This window comes from Schistocerca americana, chromosome 1, assembly GCF_021461395.2.
Source record: "Schistocerca americana isolate TAMUIC-IGC-003095 chromosome 1, iqSchAmer2.1, whole genome shotgun sequence".
Taxonomy (NCBI): domain Eukaryota; kingdom Metazoa; phylum Arthropoda; class Insecta; order Orthoptera; family Acrididae; genus Schistocerca; species Schistocerca americana.
Genome location: NC_060119.1, coordinates 1,087,576,163 through 1,087,596,971, shown reverse-complemented (window position 1 = coordinate 1,087,596,971; position 20,809 = coordinate 1,087,576,163). Strand labels below are relative to the sequence as shown.

Sequence of the window (20,809 nt, the reverse complement as noted above, 5' to 3'; positions counted from 1 at the left end):
TATGCTCAATGTACATCAAACGGCAGCTCAGCAGTGGTAAAACAGCTACAAAAGAAGAAAGTGAAACTATTTGGCGACAGTCGTGCACACAACATTCCAAAATTATTGATAAACAATGTGAATGGCAAGTGTTCAAGTTTCTGACATCGTAAAGCCTTGAGCAAATTTCAATTGTGTAGCAATGAGTATTAATGAAGAATGTTCTGATCTCAGGACTGATTGTGTTGTGCTCACAGGAGGTGCTAATAATGTTAACAGAAACAAAGCTAATGCCTTTATTAAAAAGCTGTTTACATTGCTGAAGTCCTCAAATTTCACCAATGTCATCATAATAACTTTGCCATTAAGGTACGATCTAACAGACTGGTGATGCGTTAACAAAGAAATTAGACTATCTTATTTGAAGCTGAACAGCTTCTGCACCATGTTTGTGAATGTTAAGGAGATAGAAATTACTAAACAATGGAAGACACTGTTTCACACACGATGAGCTGCACCTCAACAAACACAGTAAAACGATGCTAGCTTCTAACACAAGTAATGCTCTTTAAGAGATATCTCTCGTCAACAAAAGTAAAAATAAGTTTGTTCTTGTACTAGGTGCTATCTCATGTGGAAATGAACACGGAGTGGACCAATTCACATGGAATTTGGTCCACAAGAAACAAAATAACAAATGAATGCAATTTAGAATTAAAGATCCATGCAGGTGCCACATTCAACGAACGATTAAATAATTAACTGTTTGATTTAGTTCATAATAATTCCATAATGCATCTTGATATAGGCAGCTATTAGAAGGAACAATGAAAAAGTTGTATGAACTGGAAGTATTTCTGGAGAACACAAATTCTGCAGAACTTGTATGCTTAAATGAACAATGGCTTAAAAGTGAAAACAAATTTGATGACTTCATTTTCAGATTACAATTTGGCAGCAAGTTTCTGTACGAAAAACTAGTTTGGTAGAATGTGCATTCTAGTAGAAGATTCATTAAGCTTTGAAGAGAGAAACTTAATTGCTTGAACAGGAGCTGTTATTTGGAAACCGCTGATTCGAACTTTTGGAACATAGCGTATTAACTACTACCATATGTCATATCCCTGACTGTTCAGCTACATGTCTATTTGTAGACAAATCTGAAACCTTGCCGAGTAGGTTGCAGGTAGGAAAGTTGTGTAAGAAGATCATAATTTGCACTGACTTCAAAATTTTTGGTTTGTAATGGGGACTCATTTCAGTGAACTGCAGTGCTCATTTAGTTAAAATGCCAAGAATCTTTGGCAAGGTGGCACCATGTACGTTGTAGGTGTTGATAAAGTGAACAGAAGTTACAATGAAGCAGTAAAAAGTGATTTTGTAGTGACGAATGGGGAAATTGTGAAATTAAATAAATGCTTAATGAGTCTACACTTCATAATGGATGCATTAAGGGATAAAAATTCCCACCTAACAAAAAATTCTGTGCTGTGAAAAGCTACAGACATCAGAAGTTCCTGACCTTCCAGCAAGTAGGCCTAAATTGCAAGACTGCAAACAAGTAAGTCTTGTAACAGCAAAAAAGGTATGAATTGCAGCAAACACACCAAAGTTTGTTGATAGAAACAGGTATAATACACAATCAATAAATGATCGTACCAATGGCAGTAAACTTACAGAACTGGATAATGAACATGGTGAATGCAATTTTGAAAGAGAATGAGAAATATGAAATAAAAATGTAACACCACATCCTCAGTAAAAAACTGTAATGAATCTCTGAAAACTAAAAAACAAACAAAAACAGACAGTTAATAAGGAAAACGCACAGTTCACAGTGCGAATATAACTATGGCAATGCAGTCAGCGACTAATTCAATGAACTCTGTAGTTCTGGTACTTTGAAACATACAATTAAGTGCAATGTGATTTTACTCTCCAACAGCCATGGAAGAAATCTAGCTGAAATCCGAAATAACGCAATCATCTTCAAGTGAGCAGTGTTGAAAATCCCCAAAGCGAAAGCAAGAAGAGTCGTAAAAGGTGCTAACCTGAAATGAAATTCTGCGAAGCAATGATTTTATGGTTTCTGTAACTGGTGCAAATGATGTGGCAAGCAATGAAGTTTATGTCTGCATTGAAGCTCTGAAGAATTTTCTTGAAGAAAAGCAAAAGAACTTGATTGTCGCTACTGTCCCACATGGGTATGGTCTGACCTACAACTCGTGCGTAAACTGGGATATAAGAAAAACAAGTACCAGAATTAAGGCACAATGTTCAAACTATGGAAATTGTTCAATTCTAGATACAGGAAAGCTGAGTAGACATCAACACACCAATCATGGATTGCATGTAATTGTGCAGGTAAACATTATTTGCGTGAAAAATTAAATCAAATAATAAAAGGAAAGGTCAAACTGAAAAGCCTTGTGTATAAAAACAGTTTGTTCAGAAGTGAAAGTAGCTCTACAGACACTTTTAGAGTACAACAGCCTTCACTACGCACACGTGAAGGCAAAGCACTTGACACACCACCATAACTGACAGTAAATTCAAAATAATATGACAAAACGTCCAGTACGTTACCAACAAGTGGTAGTAGTCCTCATATTTTTCTTGTGAATGAACAAGGGTGAAAAACTGAAGAAATGCATATTATTAATTTAAGTAATTATGGAACTGTCAGTGTCTACTGTAGGAAACAACAAAGATGATTGTGTTGCTATTGGTGTCTACAATAATGTCCAGTGCAAAAAAAAAATGATTGGATATATAAATTTGCATGTGGGATGATTTTTGAAATAGCTGAAATAAGAACAGAGCTCAGAAACAGCACTTTCATAATAATTCAGATCCCTTAACAGTAAGAAGAAAATTCTTTTGTCATTTAAAGGAACTGGTTAATAAACTCACATCATAAAAACAGACTATAATAGTAGGCATTGTATAAATTACCTTAGATATGCTGCTATGTTACAGTCCAATAATTACACCCATTTGAATTAAACACCAACGAGAGTGACATGTGTCTTTCGGGCATGTACTGACCATGTCGTTACGAACTTAAGGAAGGGAGATCTTTTAGTTTGAATTGTTTAGAACCACGTTTCAGTTCATAGTGCATTACTCTTATAGCTTCATACAGACAAAGAGATAGTATCTCATGGGGACCTATTTACCAATAAAAGAAAGCTAGACTACCATTAAAGGTAACTCTGGCACACAAACTGGTATTGGGTAGGCCTACAGGAAACAGAAGATGTAAGTGGAAAGTAAGACATATTTTATACAAAATAAACCCACTGTCTTTATCAAACGTGCCCAGTGATCAAAATACTAAGGAAAACCGAGTTCCAAGGATCTTAAGCCAACATCATAAAATTAAAGGAAGATATGAAGGACTTATACATTATCTTTAGAAACGCCAAACTGCAGTACTTCCAATCTTCATACAAAGCCTGTAGAAAAGCATACAGTGACGCACTTGAGACATTAAAAGCACAGATAATGACGTACATTTGCAATCCATTTGATTTGCATACCGGAGACATGTCAAAATTTATAAAATAACTACAATGATTTTTATATTAATAAATAATAGCACTATAATAAATAACAACACTAAGGATAACACATTGTACCCAGCTCAAATTTCCAGTTTGTCTCACATGAATTCATCCACTGAGTAATAACACTTCAGTGTCAGTGCCTCCTATAGCTTTCTTTTAAGTGAACCTAAATTAATCTGCATCAACTTGTTCCCTTTTAATTTATTACAAATTTTCATTCCAATGTACTGAGATCCCTGGGCATACAGTCTGACGCAGTGGGTGGGAAGCATAAAATTTTCTTTGTTTCTGGTATCATGTGATTGGACAAAATGGTTTCCCTCAAATAATTCATGTCTGGTGTACAAAAATACAATAATCTCATATGTATAAGGATAGCAGAATTAGTATTTTAAGGTTTCTAAATAATGGTTGACATGGTTCTTTGTGATTTGGGGTGTACATATTTCACATGATTTTTTTCAATATTTTTAGTATCCGCACTATGTTTGTCGAGTTATCCCAAAAACAATACCATACCAAAAGTGGATTCGAAATAGCTTGTATATGCTACTTTCCGTGTGTCCGTGTCAGTTGCAGTTGAGAATATTTGCATTGCTAATGCAAAGCTGCTCAGTTTGTTTGCCAGGTATTCCATGTGTGCCTGCCAGCCCAAATTTTTATCTACATTTGAACCTAAGAATTTGACCGAGTCAATTTCTACTATACCTTGGTGGTTGTGTACAATCTTAATCTGCTCACATTTCGACAGTTTGGTTCTAAACTGCATCACATGCGTCAGATATATCTAAATTCAACCCTTTTAGCTGAAACCAAGTTTCTAAGGTAGTGAGGGTACTGGTCACAGATTTGGGAAGTTTTTCTGAGTCCTGATCTTCAACTAAGGCAGAAATATCATCTGCGAACAGAACTGATGGGGAGCTGATATTTAATGGTAGATCATTAACATAAAATAATAGGACTGGGCCTAATATGGTGCCTTGTAGAACATCGTGAGATATTTTTTTCCAGAAAGAAAAATAATATGTGCCATTTGAAGAAATGCCAACTCTTTGCTTTCTGTTGGATAAGTAGGATTTAAGCCATTTTAGGGCACTGCCACTAATGCCATATTTTTCAAGTTTGTAAACAAGCAATGCATGGTTTACGGAATCAAACACCTTTGCGAGGTCGCAGAATATTCCTGCCACCTTATTTCTCTTGTCTAATGATTTACTTATTTTCTCAATGAAACTGTTTACTGCATTGATGTTGTTTTTACCCTGCTGAAAACCAAAGTAATTGTTTAGAACAACAGAATATTTTGCAATGAAGTTTTGGATTTGTGCAACAGCAAGTTTTTAAAATATTTTAGATGGGACTGGGAGAATCGAGATAGAATGATAATTTCCCATGATCTCTCTTGATCCCTTCTTGAAGAGTGGTCTGACTACAGCGTATTTCAGTACCTCTGGGAAACAGCCCTCTTCAAAACATTGATTAATTATCTAAGCTAGTGGGTTTGCTATTCTATTGTGTACCACTTTAATAATTTTGGTGGGTATTCCATCGTTGCAGATTTTTTGTTTCTTAATGTTAGAATAGCATTTTCTGTATTCTCCACAGAAACTTTTGAGAATTTTGTAACATTTTCAGAGTTTTCGCCTAGACCAGGGGGATTTACTTTGTTGTGACAATCTGTTACATCTACATCAGACTTTGCTACATTTAAAAAGAATTATAAAGTACTCTGGTATTTGAGTTGGATTTACAGTAGTATTTCCTTCAATGTAAACTTTTGGAATTTCTTGGTTACAGGCTCTAACAACTAACTCAGATTTAATGACTGGCCACACAGCCTTTGTCTTATTGTTATGATTTAAAATTAGCCTGTTACTTGCCAGTTGTTTTACAGAGTTTAACATATTTAATGAAATCAATATGTTCATTATATTTTAGTTCTCTGTGCAGTTTCCTTTTCGTTACACTGGAAATTTTTTTGCCCTGGGTAATCCACTTTATTTGTTATTTTACTGCTGCTGAGTCTAGGTGGATATGTTTCATTAAAGTCTCCAAGAAAACTACTTAGGAATTTCTCAAAGTTTTCGTTACTTGAGTTACAATAATCAAAAGGCCATGTTTTATCTCTTAGCTCCTCACTAAATGTTAGCAAGTTTTCTTTGCTAAAGTTCCTGCTCATATGGGTTCTCATACGTGAAATGTTCCTGTCTGTGGCAGCTCAATGAACAATGCACAATGATCTGAAATACCTAGATCTAGACAAAATTTACACACATCTTCACATACATAATTAGTTAGAACATTGTCAATGCATGTTGGTGATTGCCCAATGTCTCTGGTAGATGCAAAGGAATTCAATTTGAAACCATATTTCTTTACTAAGTCAGTGAAACTTGAAGCGTGGCTACTGTCAAATATGATATCAATATTAAAATCAGCAGCTATTACAACTTTTCTCTTTTTTTCCTGCAAAGGTCTTCTAGCATAATTTGAAGCTTAGATAAGAATAGTTCTGTTGTTGACGTCCCTGGAATTCTGTATATTGAGATTATTGTAACATTTGCTAGTGAGTCCACTATTTCTACACAACAGCTCTCTAACACACATTCTTCATTTAAATAATTAAAACCGTTTGTGGTCTCATAATTTATATCACTATGTAGAAGGATACGTGAGCCTCCACGTGACTTGTTTCTTTTGCAAAAGCTACTTGCTAATCTGAAGTTCCCTATTTTGTTTAGAATTTTAATTGTGTCTTCAGTAAACCAGTGCTCATTTAAACAAACAACTTTAATATTTGCACATTCTGTCAGAATGATTTCCAAGTCATCTATTTTGGAGCTTTTATTGTTAGAAGCATCAGTGTTAAAGCCATTTACATTCCAGTGTATAACATACCTACTTTGACTATCACTTACAGGCTTTAGCACATTTCCTGCCAGATGATTGGTTGGTTCTGTCTTTCTTACTGCTACACAAGTTTTTTCACCCCCATCACTACTTACAAGTTTCCCTTTTTTTTATGATCTGGCAAGTATCTACGAACATCTTCCTGAATATTTTTGAGCCCAGCCTATTCAGATGTAGACCATCTTTGGCAAGACACTTTGCACTTAGAAATTTGATGGGATCAATGAAAACGACTCAGTTTATTGCACTGTTCTTTAATATTGCCATTTTTCTCTGCACATAGCTGTCACTCACTGATCTTCTGTACACAATGCCACGTATTATTATTCTGGAATTCGGGTAGAGTCTTCTGGCTGCTATCTGCTGCTTTCTCTCTTGAGTTTAAGATCTTGTTTAGGTGTGTATGCAATTGATGCATCCTGATTCCAGGTCAAATGTCCATTTCGGAGTTTGGTACAACTATGTTTCTCAACAATGAGTCACCTATAATAAAGAATTCACTTTCTGTCTTATTATAATGCTTCTTTCTGTCTTTTTTGTATGTTATGCTGGTCCACTTATATTTGTTTGGTTCTTTAGCATCTTCAGTTTCTTTTTCTTTTGTAATGGCAGCTGAAATTTTTCGTTGTTTGTCAGTTGTATCACTCCGTGTATTTGCCGAAGTAGGCCCATCTAATACTGAAGTTACCCAAAGACATTGCTGTGGTTTAGGACCGTCATGGAAGTCCACTTTTGCGGCCAGCTATTCATGTGTCAGAGACACCAGATTGATAAAGTGAGACCGCAATGATCAATACATGCAAAGATAACTTGTGCGGATACTCTGAGAATCAATGCGAATGAGGATAGTTAGCAACTCAACATAAAGATGATCGTTGAGCTGCAGACAGGCACGTAGAAAAGACAATCACTCTCACAACATTTTTGGCCATGCCTTTTTCAGAAAACGAGAGAGAGAGAGAGAGAGAGAGAGAGAGAGAGAGACAGAACGCATGCGACTGCCATCTCCGGCCACTTCATCAACACTCTCTGAGAATCAGATCCAAACAAACCACTCCTCACACCTCCCTGCCTCTCGTCAGCAGCTGCTAGGCTAGTGGCAAGAAGTGGTGGCAGCACTGACTGCAAACTGAGGGGTGTGGTAGAAAGGGGAGAAGCAGTACGAATGAGGGAGTAGGGAAGCAGCGCACGTACTCAGCTGCACCCAACCAGTGACGATGCACGACATCTTGGTAAACAAACCATTTCATCTTCTGAGACAAAGATTTTTCCAGTGGGTTTTTTTTTTCCTTCAGATTTCCCTAATAAGTTTGAAATTCTCCGATTTCCAGAAATTGTGGCAATCTTGTTAATGGATATCTGACCATCCAGCTGCTTTTATCTCATTGTCAAATTTAGATAAAGCTGTTAACAGTGAAATGAGTCAGGAACTTCCGCCAACAAAATATAAGTACATATGTCTGGAGACTAAATGAAGCTTCCCAGCTGATCAGCAACTGGTATTCGGTACACACCAAATTACAACACTTTTGCATCAGAATTCATGAGTGTTTTCAATGACTGTTTCCCCTTTACAACAGCACATCACAAAAACTGTAAAAAGTCTTGTGCATAACTGAAGGTATAAGTCTCTCTAGAATTAGAAAGAGGAAACTGCATATGGAAGCAAAGAACAACTTTGATGGGGAGTTTGTCAGGTATGTAAACAAATACAAAAGAATATTTGGCAGAGTAGTTAAACTGGCAAAACAAATGGCGAACAGTAAATACATGTCAAATGCCATAAATAAATGAAAAGCTGTATGGCAGATTGTTAAGACTGAAATAGGTGCTGAAAAAACAAAGTTTTAATTCTAAATTAGAAATTGAGGGGGAAATGATTACGAACTCTAGACATATAGGCCTATGTGACAATATAATGTAATTGGACAGACGAAAAATCTACTCACCAAGCAGCAGCAGGATAACACATATATAAAAGGAGATTATACTTATGCAAGCTTTTAGAGCCAGTGTGTCCTCTTGCCATGAGTAAGACACTTAGGCTCCAAAAGCTCGCATAAGTATAACCTCCTCCTCATGTGTTTATTCTCCTGCTGCCACTTGGTGAGTAGATTTTTGGTCTATCCATTTACATTATATTGTCAAAAACTGTTTATTTTCGTTGTTATAGACATTCGTTGAGAACTCAACCAGTATTTTATAACTACAAACAAAACCGTTTATCTCCTTGCTCCACACATAAGTCCCAAAATAACGCAACACAGACCAGGAGAATTCAAATTGACTCGTGCATTCTGCTATGAAGTAGCTAACGTTATGAAAATCCCTAAAGAATCTTAAATCTGTAGCCTGGGACAAAATTCCAACAAAAATAATAAAGGCGAGAGTCTAAATTACTAATATAGAAACCAAATCTAACAATGGAAAATCCAGGAAGGAAGATAACAATATTACAGAAGGAAAGTTGCTTCTTACCATATAGCAGAGATGCTGAGTCCCAGATAGGGACAACAGAAAGATTCTCACAATTATAGCTTTCGGCCGTTAAGGTATCAGTCAACAACAACAACAACAACAACAACAACAACAAACAAACAAACAAACACGGAACTTGCACATACAACTGCAGTCCCAGGCAACTGAAACCACATTGCGAGCATCAGCGCCAGTGCATGATGGGAGTGGCGACTGGATGGGGTAAAGAGGAGGCTGGGACGGGGAGCCCAAATTTTTCAAAGCAAACAAAACTGAAAATGGCAGGATCATTTATTATTAACATTATGTTGATGACATCTTAATAATATACATCCCAAAATACAATTTACAGTTGAACACCGAACACAAGAAGTAATTAATTTTTTTGACCTAAACATAACCTGTCATAACAATAAAATCCCAAATTAATAGAAATCTACTTTATCAGATGTCATTATAAATAACACATCATGCCACCCAAAACAACACAGATGAGCAGTTTCCGGATCAGCACTCAACCATCCAAACAAAATGCTTATGACCCATTCATAGTTGAAAAATTAGATGAAAAGATAAAAACCAAGCAAACAGTGTTAATAACACTGTCATCAATAGCACAAGAAACTAAATATATCTCCATATCATTCTTCAGTAACATCTCATACCAACTTGCAAAATGGTTTAAATCACACCGAGCCAAAATAGACCACCACACAACCAACAAAATACAAAACAAAATAGTTTATAACACCTTTTCAAAAATCTGGTACATATAAATTATCCTGCGACAGTTACTCCTGCTACTACATAGGGAATACAGGACAAAACTTTGAAATCTGATACAAAGAACACACAGATGCACTACGTTTACAAGTTTAAGGGACCTAGTCTTACAGCCCACCTAGCACAAATAGGTCATTCAGTTACACACATCAAAACAAACCTCCATATCCTACAAGCTGCAGAACAAATGAATAAAAATGAATCTCCTGGAACTAGAGATTTTTGCTCATAAGAAAAAGCCCCCCACACCTTCTTAAATGAACGGACAGATTTAGCAAATAACCCATTCTACCAAAATTGTGGAAAATTTAATTTAGTATTGTAGCCTTTATTATTCTCTTCTTCAGCACCATGATCAATTAGTAAATAGGCAGATGACTGATCCTTGACAAATTTTAGATGGAAGATTAGCTTTGAGATCATTTTTCGTCTGAACTGTTTTGGTCCCACTGGGAGTGAACTAGACCTTGCATCCCTCTTCATAGCTAATTTAAGTACTGCTAACATATAAAATTAGTACTGCAAATAAATAGCAACTGTAACCTTCAATGTTCAATGTTGACATAAAAATGAACTTAAAGATACATTGAGACATTATGAAGCAGTAATACCAGTAATTAAATATACAATTAACAATGAGAGAACTATACCTCCATAATCTCTTTGTTTTCATCACATGCCAAACGGTATGATTCAGATGTTTTCTTCTCATCTGATTTCATATCCCATTCTTCTTTCAATGGAATTAAGCTCTGTAAAGTTGTTGAAAGTTTATTAGTAGCAATGATACGACTGGAAATAAGTTATAAAGGATTAAATGCTTGCAATACACATATATAAAATAAATACCAGCTGAAAGTAAAAGGTTTCACTGCCAATTTCTTCACTAGTAGTAAGGGTGTTAAACATACATACAGGGTGATTATAATCAAAGTTAAACTTTCAATCCGCTGTAGAAATAATACCACTGGTCCAAATGACATCAAATTCCAATGGAATATTATCAGAGAAGGGGGAAAATGAATGGCAGAAGAAAAATAAATAGTTACAAAATGTAGCAATAGATGGTGCTGTAAGCATTATAGTTTAATATTGGTGAACTACAAATGACAAATGAATCATACGACAATGCCTAAGGTGCTTGTTTGATGTTTAACAAACTGTACTATTCCATGTGCATGGATGTACAGTTGTGATACTGTTAGCTACGTAAGCCCATGCACCACGGCAAGGTCATATCACATTGGATGGGGAAGATCTCTTTTTAACTGTCCTGAGGCCAAGGACTGCATAAAATGCATCAATCAAAATCAAATCAGATTATTAATTTCTGTGTGACTGGCGCAAAACATGTTCAATATGCCGTCCACCATTTTCTGCAACAAGCTGAAATCAGAAACAGCACATTCCACAACTGACTGAAGTGTTCCCAGTGCCACATCCAGAATGTGTTGTGCAATGCGTGCCTTCAACACAGCAAAGTTTGGAATTGGAACACTGAGCACAACCTCTTTCAGATAGCCCCGCAGCCAGAAGTCACGTGGATTAAGACCACGTAAGCGCGATGGCCAAGCTGTAGGGAAATGGCAGCTGGTAATTCTAACATTTTCAAAATGGCACTTCAGCAGCTGCTTAACTGGATTTGCAATGTGCGGTGGGTGCCATCTTGCATAAAAATAATCCCATCCACGCTGTTGGAGAGCTGGAGTGATGTAGTTGCACAAAAGACACTCCTAGCACTTAGCAGTGACTGTACAGGTAATACGACTGGAAGCACCTGTCTCTTCGAAAAAATATGGTCCGATGATAAACGATGCTGTAAACCCGCACAAGACTGACCTTTTCAGAATGAAGTTCTACTGGTTGATTTGTTTGTGGATTTTCCATAGTCTATATTCAATTCGCCAGTTCTGTGTACCAACATATCTTGTCAGATAGAAGGGAGCTTCGTCTGTCCAAAAAAATCTTCCAAGGCCAATAATCTTCCACTTCCATGCGAGCGAGAAATTCTAAAGCGAAGGTCTCTCTTGCTGGCAGGCCTACAAGAAGCAACTTGTGCACATGCATAATTTTGAATGGATAGTAAAGAAGTATGTTTCATAGGATTTTATGCACCGTGCTCACAGTTATGTCCAACATTCGGGCAATTCTCCATGCACTACACATTTGCACACCACCACTCATCTCCTCCTGCACTGCTTGGCCACTGCTTCCACTGGTGTCTAATCCGTTTTCTCCCTCTACCAGGTTGCACACCAAAAGAACCTGTCTTTTCGAATTTCTGAATCGTTTTCTCCAGACCCACAGCGGTCATCAGACCAATGCCTTTTTTCGAACCCTTCAGTGTCCAGAATGTCTGCAGAGCAACGTGTGCACAGTCATCACTCTTGTAATACAGCCTTACAAGTAGAGTGCAATCCTGCATTGAGACAGTCATGGCGAACATCGCAGACGCGAAAGGAGGAAAAAACCTGGCGTGTTTATACCAACTTCAATGGGTCATGCGCATGACAGTTGTTTTCATTTAGCTTATCTGACACAGAGCACCGTCTATTGATCAATTTTCACACTATTTTTTTTTTCTTCTGCATACATTTTGCCCCTTCTTCAATAATATTCTGTTGCAATTTGACGTCATTGTGACCAGTGGTTTTATTTCTACAGTGTTTTGAAAGTTTAACTTTAATTATAATCACCCTGTACAGAGAACTGCAAGCTATTTACTGAACTGCTTGGAACGCATGCCCTTGAACTGTTTTACACAATCCTAACTTCAACAAGCAATCTATCAAAAGTTGCAATTTAATGTTTCCCTGTGACACACATTCAATGAAAACCAGCTCGAGGTCTTGTGAATTGTGGTTTATTTGTCTCATAACATACGTAATCTAAATCATTTGATTCAGTTACAGGAGACACGTCAAATTGTGCTAAAATTTCACCATAAACAAAGAACAGCTGATGTTAACAAACAGTATCATAGTAATAATACAATTTTGTTCCACACACACACACACACACACACACACACACACACACACACACACACACACACAAAATAAAATCTAACACTTAATTACCCCTTGGTGAAATTATCATTTCATCCTCCATGAATTCTTCTATTGAATAGTAGCACTTCTTCCACAGAATCTGCTGTAGTCTCGTTTTAAACATTTCTGACTTCATATTAAATATGTTTGCCCACCCATTTGCTGTATACTGTCATCCCCACATACTGTGGAGTCCGTGCACATAATTTCAACTGGTGCGTGGGTAGCATAAAATTATTTTTATTTGTTGTGTTGTATGTACGGTTAAAATTATTCTCCTCAAATCAAGATGGTAATATGTATGAAGCAACACACAACAACTTAAATTTTTTATCCACTAACATGTTTCCTTTCACTTTATTCAGAAGAATTTTAGAGTGATATACACTGCTCACAGTAAATTATGTTAGCCTCCTGATCAGTCACAAAATACTAGGCCTTGTGAGTCCCAGAAAATCATTATCATCATCTCACTTGCAGACAACTACGATTTGAAAATTCTCTCAGTGGATGAACACAAATGTTTCCATTTAAGACTGCTGTTTCGATTCAGGTTCAAACCTGTGCTGACAAGTTACAATTCCACCTAGAATCGACACGCAAGTCGCCGAAGTGGCGTCAAATCGAAAGACTTGCACCAGATGAGCGGTCTACCTGACAGGAGGCCCTCGTCACACGCCATTCATTTATTTATTTTCCACCTAGAAAGTCATTTAGGTAACACAAAAAACCGTTGATTAAAAAAAGCAAACATTTATTTCCTAAAGAATATCACTGAACTTTATTGGAACCAACATCAAATGCATTTTGCAAAAAGTTTAAAATGCATGAATGACAATGTGCTCGCCAACTGTAGCACTGCACACATCCATATTTCTCACAATTTTTACGCAAATATCTTCACAAGTGAGGACATTTATGCTATTTTGTAGCATGATGGTTGAAAAAGCAACAAATATTGTTGACATCCAACATTAAACACTTACAGCTTCTGTACTTTAAAAACTTTAAACCGTAATGTTCCAATATTCTTGGGTAAAATTAAGCTAGTTTTGCATTTTTGAAAAGTAAATGTGAGTGAATATTGCTTTTCTGGCCTACATATTTTTAAAGAAACTGAAATTTCATAGTGATCAATAGCATTTCTGTTTCATTCGAACAGCCAACTACTTGTCCCTGAGTATGCCAACTTGGCCCACAGAAAGTTTTATTTAATAATATTAATAGTAGTTCTCCACTACCTGTAACTCAATCTGTTACATTTATCATTTAAGTACCTTATATTGTGCGCTTATAATTAAACTAATGGTGTTCCGAGTGCCACAGTGCTGGCTGCCTACATTGCAGGATGCTGCAACATCTTAGTATGTTAATTAATAGGTGCACTTGCGGAGTATACTGGAAAAAATAATAGTTACACTTTCTATCACCAGCAGAAAATATGGCACTGTAAGCAGTCAGAATGTGGCGTGGCTGCATAAAAGAGGGAGAATGATCAGACAGGTGATTATGTTGGTTCTGGCACATTTACTAGGATGGTCACGAATTATGACACACATTCAGTACTGTGTCCTCACTCAGCAACATGCTGCATATATAACATGGCATGGCCGATAGTTGACAGCAAATCCCTTATCAGAGTGATGTATCTATGTACGCTATCCTTCAGATCAGGAAGAGTCCCAGTAAATCCAGGATGGACACGATCTTTCAGATATCACCACAACCAGGAGTCGAATGGATTGAAGTTGGGAGTTCTGTAAGGTCGCACGTCTTTCGATTGTGAAGAGACGATGCCGTCGTTACCAAAAGTTTCTCGAAGCAAATCCTTCATCTGGCAAGTGACATGTGGTGTCGCAAATCTTGCATGAAAATATGGTGTGACACATCTCCATTCTTGTAATGCTTCAGTCAAGTGTTGCAGAAGGAGGTCCACACAACATGCAGCTGTTGCTGAACGTGCAATGTGTCATCTCCTAGATGAAAAACAGACAGAGATTGAAGGAGCTTGAGTAAACACACCACACAGTCACATAAGCTGAGTGCAGTGGATGTTACTGCACAATATGTGGCAGAGTAGAACGCCATATGTGACAGTTCTATTCTTTCAAGGCACCGTGTAGAGTATAATGTACCTCATCTATCCAAAAAATATTCCCTGGCCCCAAGTCATCCATTCTCATTTGTGCGAAAAAAATGACTGGCAAAATCACAGCATTGTAGCCTATCTTGAGCCCCATTTGCTGCACATTCTCAATGTTTGAGGGATGCCAGTGTAAATATGTGCTGCATAATCTTTTGAACTGTTGACCAGCGGGAGACAGTTACATTGACTTTTGGCATGCTTTAATTTTTCCGGAAATACTCTATTTTGCCATATCATTCCACAAACTCGAATTTTCTTTTCAAGTAACTTCTCTGCAAGTTCTACACTGTTATAATTATCCATGTGGAGGTGATGCCACTTTAAATAAGAAGCCATAAATAGTTCCAGCACTGTTTTCGCTGAAGGCTGTCCAGTGCCGGAATATATCGAATGAGGAAATGTATCCTGTACTCTAATCAAACAGCATGCGAGTGAGTAGGCCATATTTCATAATTTTCGACGGATTGTAAACTTTAAAATTTAACCATCTTCACTACGGTATCATTCCTTCATCAATTGAGATGTTTTGACTTACATTAAAAGTTTCTTTGAACTCTTTGGAAAAATAACCAATTACGAACTACACTTTGAAAAGCTGGTCAGCATTATCCAGTTTGTTGCTGTTGTCGGAGTAATGTAAAAATTATAATATTTGTCTGAATCGGTCGTGCGGCATCATTTTGCAAAACACCGTTGTGTCTTTCAACGGATTCGTTGGCCAATAATCACTGATCGTTGCTTTTTTTTTTTTTTTTTTTACAATTTCCATAAGGATAGCAAGCCCAAACCATTTTCTAAGATCGGGTCCCGTAACATCGACAAATTTGGCATTTTTAAAATCCAGTTTCCTTCTGTTGCAATTTTGACTGTAGTACTTGTCGGTTTCATTGTTAATATATTCAACTAGATCATTTCCCATGTATAATTCTATGATATCCTCGATGCCCTGTTTATCTCTAGGAAATGTGTTTGGACCCGGAGATCCTTCAAATTTATTATTGGTTCTCGGTAAATCAAAGTCTGACCACTATGCACTGTCTTCTTCGTCTGATTTGTCCTTATCAGTTGGCAACCGTAGTGTTCGCCAAATTCTTCTTTGACGTATTTCACTACCTTCCAACAACTCTGCTTCACTTTCTATTTTTTTATATCCAATGTCTTCTTCCCAATCGGCCAAGTTGTCCAGAACGTCACACAAGACGTCCACGCATTTACCGTAAATAATGACGTCTTTTTTGGCGGCTATTATGAAAGGGCACAAGCACTATGTGCTTAACTCACTGTTACCTAAACAAAACACCAACAGAATGCAAAAGATACTAAAGTGCTGTCACCAGCCACTGAGCGATACTACGCATACGACACCACTGTGGTGTCATTGGATGGCATAGTGTTAATAAGTGATTCCCATACAGAGGCCTGAGCTCATGGTGCCCCTTGCACCTACCACTGTTGACCTCTGTTCACAATCTAGCCCATGTGCAATGATGTGGGCACATCTGGCATGGAATCTCACTGACTAGAGTAGAATTGTCTTCAGTGATGAGTCCCATTTCGAGCTGACTCCCAATGACCAAGAAGGACATGCCTGGAGATGCCCTGGACAGCGGTGGGATACCAACCTCACAATCACCTGCCATACAGCCAGACAATCAGAAGCAATAGTCTAAAGGGCCATTTCATTTCAAAGCAGGACTGCTTTGATTGTCATCCGCAGAACCCATTATGCCGATACTCTATGCTCCAGTTTGTTGCCCTTCATGTCAAGCCACTTTGGGCTTACGTGTTCACCACCACATGGTAAGAGTTTCTACTGCCTGTCTTCATGCTGCCAAACCCTACCTTGGCCAGCAATGTCACCGAATCTCTCCCCAACTGAGAATGTTAGGAGCATTTTGTTCAAGAACCTCCAATTGGCTCAGAATTTTGAGAATCTAATGCAGCAATTGGACAGAATTGTGGCACACTATCCTTTCAGAGGACTCCCAACAAGTATATCAATCAATCCCATGCTGAATAACTGCTTGTGTAATGATCAGAGGAGGATCAATGTGTTAGACTTACTCAATTTGTGAAGCTCTTTCTCCTCAATAAATCTTCCATCTTTTCTGGCATTATAATCATTCGTTTGTCTGTACATGTACATCATACTACCTATTTCATTTCCATTCAGTTTGTTAATGTTACTTCTACAGTCAATTGTAAATACATTTTGCTCAGATAATGTACTCACCTCAATGTGCGTATACTCCATACCCTGACAATTTTCATTGCATTTATCATATATTAACCTTAATCTCTTGAAAAGAATGCGAACATTTCGGATCTGTTCCTGAAGTTTTGCCTTCCTTTCAGCGCTTGTGTTTGTTCCTTGTGCTGTGCCATTTGGGGGCTGCAAAGAAAAATAAAGGTGTTGAGTAAGTACGATGATATATTCTAGTCAAAATGTGCTAGCACCGACGATATGCTACGGTTCCTAGGGAAAATATCGTGGCTGCAGAAGTTTTATGTACACCTGCTCAGAATTACTCCATGAAGAAGGAAGAAGTCAGTCCACTCTTCTTGAAGTGTCACAGAGATAAACAATATATGAGGCTATTGGTCAAGCTTTGGAGCTGTAGGAATTACTCTTCATTCTGATGTGAGTCAAGATCATGAAATGTCTCACCAGTGTAGCTAGAATCTGTAGCTTGATGAGCTTTTGGATGCACAAGAGCTGCTCAGTCTTAGTAAGAGGTAATAAATGATGTGAATGTCCAGAAGGATATTTTTCCAATATTTTCAAATAACTGGACAGGAAGAGAAGGGCAAGATCATCCATGAACAACCACAAGCAAAGCAATATTTGCTTCTTGTTCAGCAGTTACTCTATTAATAGGTAACAAAATAAGTGGTCCTGAAACAATGGAGATGGCAGCATGATCAGCAACCACACGAGATGTTGACCACACTTCTCGTTGCAGTGCAGTCTAACTAGAAGCACAAAGGTCATGTCCACACTCATAATTAAGAAGTCAATATTGTACCTGTGTCAACTGCTATTACCATTATTACTATGACCATTGCTTGTAACGCAGACTGTTTAGACTGATTCTGCAACACCAGTACACGGTTGTATTGAACTCTGCACATCGTGATCATAGTCCACCCCCGGTAGCTGAGTGGTCAGCGCGACAGACTGTCAATCATAAGGGCCCAGGATCGATTCTCGGCAGGGTCGGAGATTTCTCCGCTCAGGGACTGAGTGTTGTGTTGTCCTAATCATCATCATTTCATCCCCATCGCCGTGCAAGTCGCCGAAGTGGTGTCAAATCGAAAGACTTGCACCAGGCGAGCGGTCTACCCGACAGGAGGCCCTCGTCACACGCCATTATATCGTGATCATAGAATAAAATACAATAGACAATACAGTGGTCGTGATGCTATTCTATGATCTGTACATCATTGTAGATGTAGCATTGGTAAAATCTGGGAACAGTTACATCGACAGTAACTGGCACTTCACTAGCAACAACTGATACAGCAAGAAAAACACCAGGAACAGCAAGAAAAATGTTATCTGTAGCAATGTGAACACCACCAGCAGCAACAGCCCCTGCTGAACTGGCTTCTGCGACAGTCTACTTCAACTACTGTGCCGATTGGTGTGTCCTCATTTCGATTCCTGTCCCCACATTTGCACCCCAAATTAACAAAGGATCAGGACTCTTATGTTCCATGGCTTTGGCAGCATTTTCACTCATTCTAGGCAACAGATCCACAATCTCAATAGTCTTTCATCATGTTTGTTGCCTAATTCTAAGATTGATTGATTGATTGATTGATTGATTTAATTTCCAGCTTCAAACTAGTTCATGCAGTAAAACTAGAAGAATTATCATTTGAGGAGGGTTGGGTTGTTTGGGGGAAGAGAACAAACTGTGGCGTCATCTGTCTCATTGGATTAGGGCAGGATGGGGAAGGAAGTCGCCCATGCCCTTTCAAAGGAACCATCCGGCATTTGCCTGGAGCGATTTAGGGAAATCACGGAAAACCTAAATCAGGATGGCCGGACACAGGATTGAACTGTAACCCTCCCGAATGCGAGTCCAGTGTGCTTACCACTGCACTACCTCGCTCGGTATCATTTGAGGAAGTAAGTGACTTATTAGGCTACAGTTTGTAGCCTGACTAACAATCGACAAATTTTGCAGACAAAAATAAATCATCTTATTGCTCATGAGTTACTGACTTGTTTGTCTAGTAGTAAATGTAAATTCACTGTGGAAAGTGTCAAACATCTCGTGCAGATTCACAAATCCATGACCTTACGTTTTGCTATGCCTCTGCCAGGGAAATTTGGGAGAAAGCTTGAAATCAGAAGGTCCATTGTTAAGAGGCAGTGCTGGGCACAGCTGAGGATTCTGAGGAGATACTCCACACAATAGACAAACAGCTGCAGATGGCGCTGTCTTATCACATGTAAACAACTTGGCTCAGCACTGGTCCTCTTTTTCCTCTTAGGACTGATCAGACCAAACATGAAGCTGGCCATGTGTCTACATTTTTGTGCATTGCAAGAATGCAGTGCCACATTTTGTACTAGTCTTCTGATAGTAACTAATGAAACAGCATTTCCTCACCATTTTAGCAACCCTATCACACACAGAGCTCTGCATCACAGTGAGCCATTTATGTGGAAAGTGTTTGGGTTATACATCCTCGATTCACATGTCCAACAGCAACTCTGACAACACAGATAAGAGCTCCTTGCATGAAGGTACAGACCTGTAGACTGCATGTGTCTTGCCATGTTCCCATAGAACATAGGTGTCGTCTACATACCAGGAGAAGTGATTAGGTTTGAACCATGCAGTTTTTAGTGCCATCTCCTCAAAGTGCTCTGTACTGATACCGGTAAACACTAGGGGCAAGTGACAAGCCCCTGACTATGCTACCAACTTGTTAACAGAACTCTCCACAACATTTAGGTTGTGATGAGTGCATGTTCAAACAGCTTCACCCTTTCAAGCTCATAGCTTCACCATTTGAAGATCAAAATAATCTGGTAGGAGCACCAAGGCACCTGTAAGTGGTATTCATGTGAAAAGAGATGTTATGTTGAAGCTTGCATGCCCTTCAGCTTCATCTCTTTCAGTACGGTTCCGAATTCAGCCGAGTTCTTCATATGATGACTACAGTGTCCTACTATGGTTTTCAGAGGGGAGGCTAGATACATGGCCATTTCATACTTGAATGCATTAATGATGCTGATTATAGGCTACAGTGGTGTACATTCTTTAAGAATTTTATGCAAGCCACACAAGCATTGTGGTAGTGGAGTCTTTGGATATAGTGGCTCCATCCACTAGACTGTCACTTTGGCACTGTAAGTTCTGAGTTGCAATGATCATCCATTAGTGATAAATTTCCTTGAACTTGATATGCTACAGTGTGTTCACATTCCTGTGAAATGGGACTTTCATCCAGCACATACTGCCGACATGAACCTGAATGTTGACGTCATACATAAACTAAGTGTTCCCTATACCCACACGGAAGGATGGTCACCTTCTCAACATATGCTAGAGATTCTAGAAAAAAGACTTGGCAAAAAGTATCACTGAGTCATCATCTGGCAGGTTATGTTGTTTATCAAGCAGAATCAGCTACAAAATGCCGTAAGTGTTTACGTCTGGAATTTGTCTGAGATGCCACTCTGCTTCCATCTTTAGAGATTATGGTTCTACCAAAGGAAAGACTTTTCTCCCATATAAATCGGAAGGCATTAGCAAAGTTTCCTACCCAGGTGGAAAATACCACTATGATACAACTTCTTGGGAACAATTCACAAAGTGACAGTGATGAATGTCTAGACAATGTAGATCACATTAGTTCTGACTTTTCCAATATAA

At 38.2% G+C, this 20,809-nt stretch overlaps 1 protein-coding gene across 2 annotated transcripts in view; it reads right to left on the bottom strand.

Moving 5' to 3' along the window:
• The window catches only part of LOC124550285 (mediator of RNA polymerase II transcription subunit 30-like), a 99,177-nt gene that overhangs the window by 26,508 nt on the left and 51,860 nt on the right, over nt 1-20,809 (bottom strand). For both annotated transcript variants that reach the window (XM_047125300.1, XM_047125301.1), the window contains 2 exons: nt 17,149-17,307; nt 10,370-10,471 (listed from right to left, as the gene is read on the bottom strand). In XM_047125300.1, coding sequence (XP_046981256.1) covers nt 10,370-10,471; nt 17,149-17,307 — 261 coding nt within the window. The remainder of the gene's footprint in view (nt 1-10,369; nt 10,472-17,148; nt 17,308-20,809) is intronic.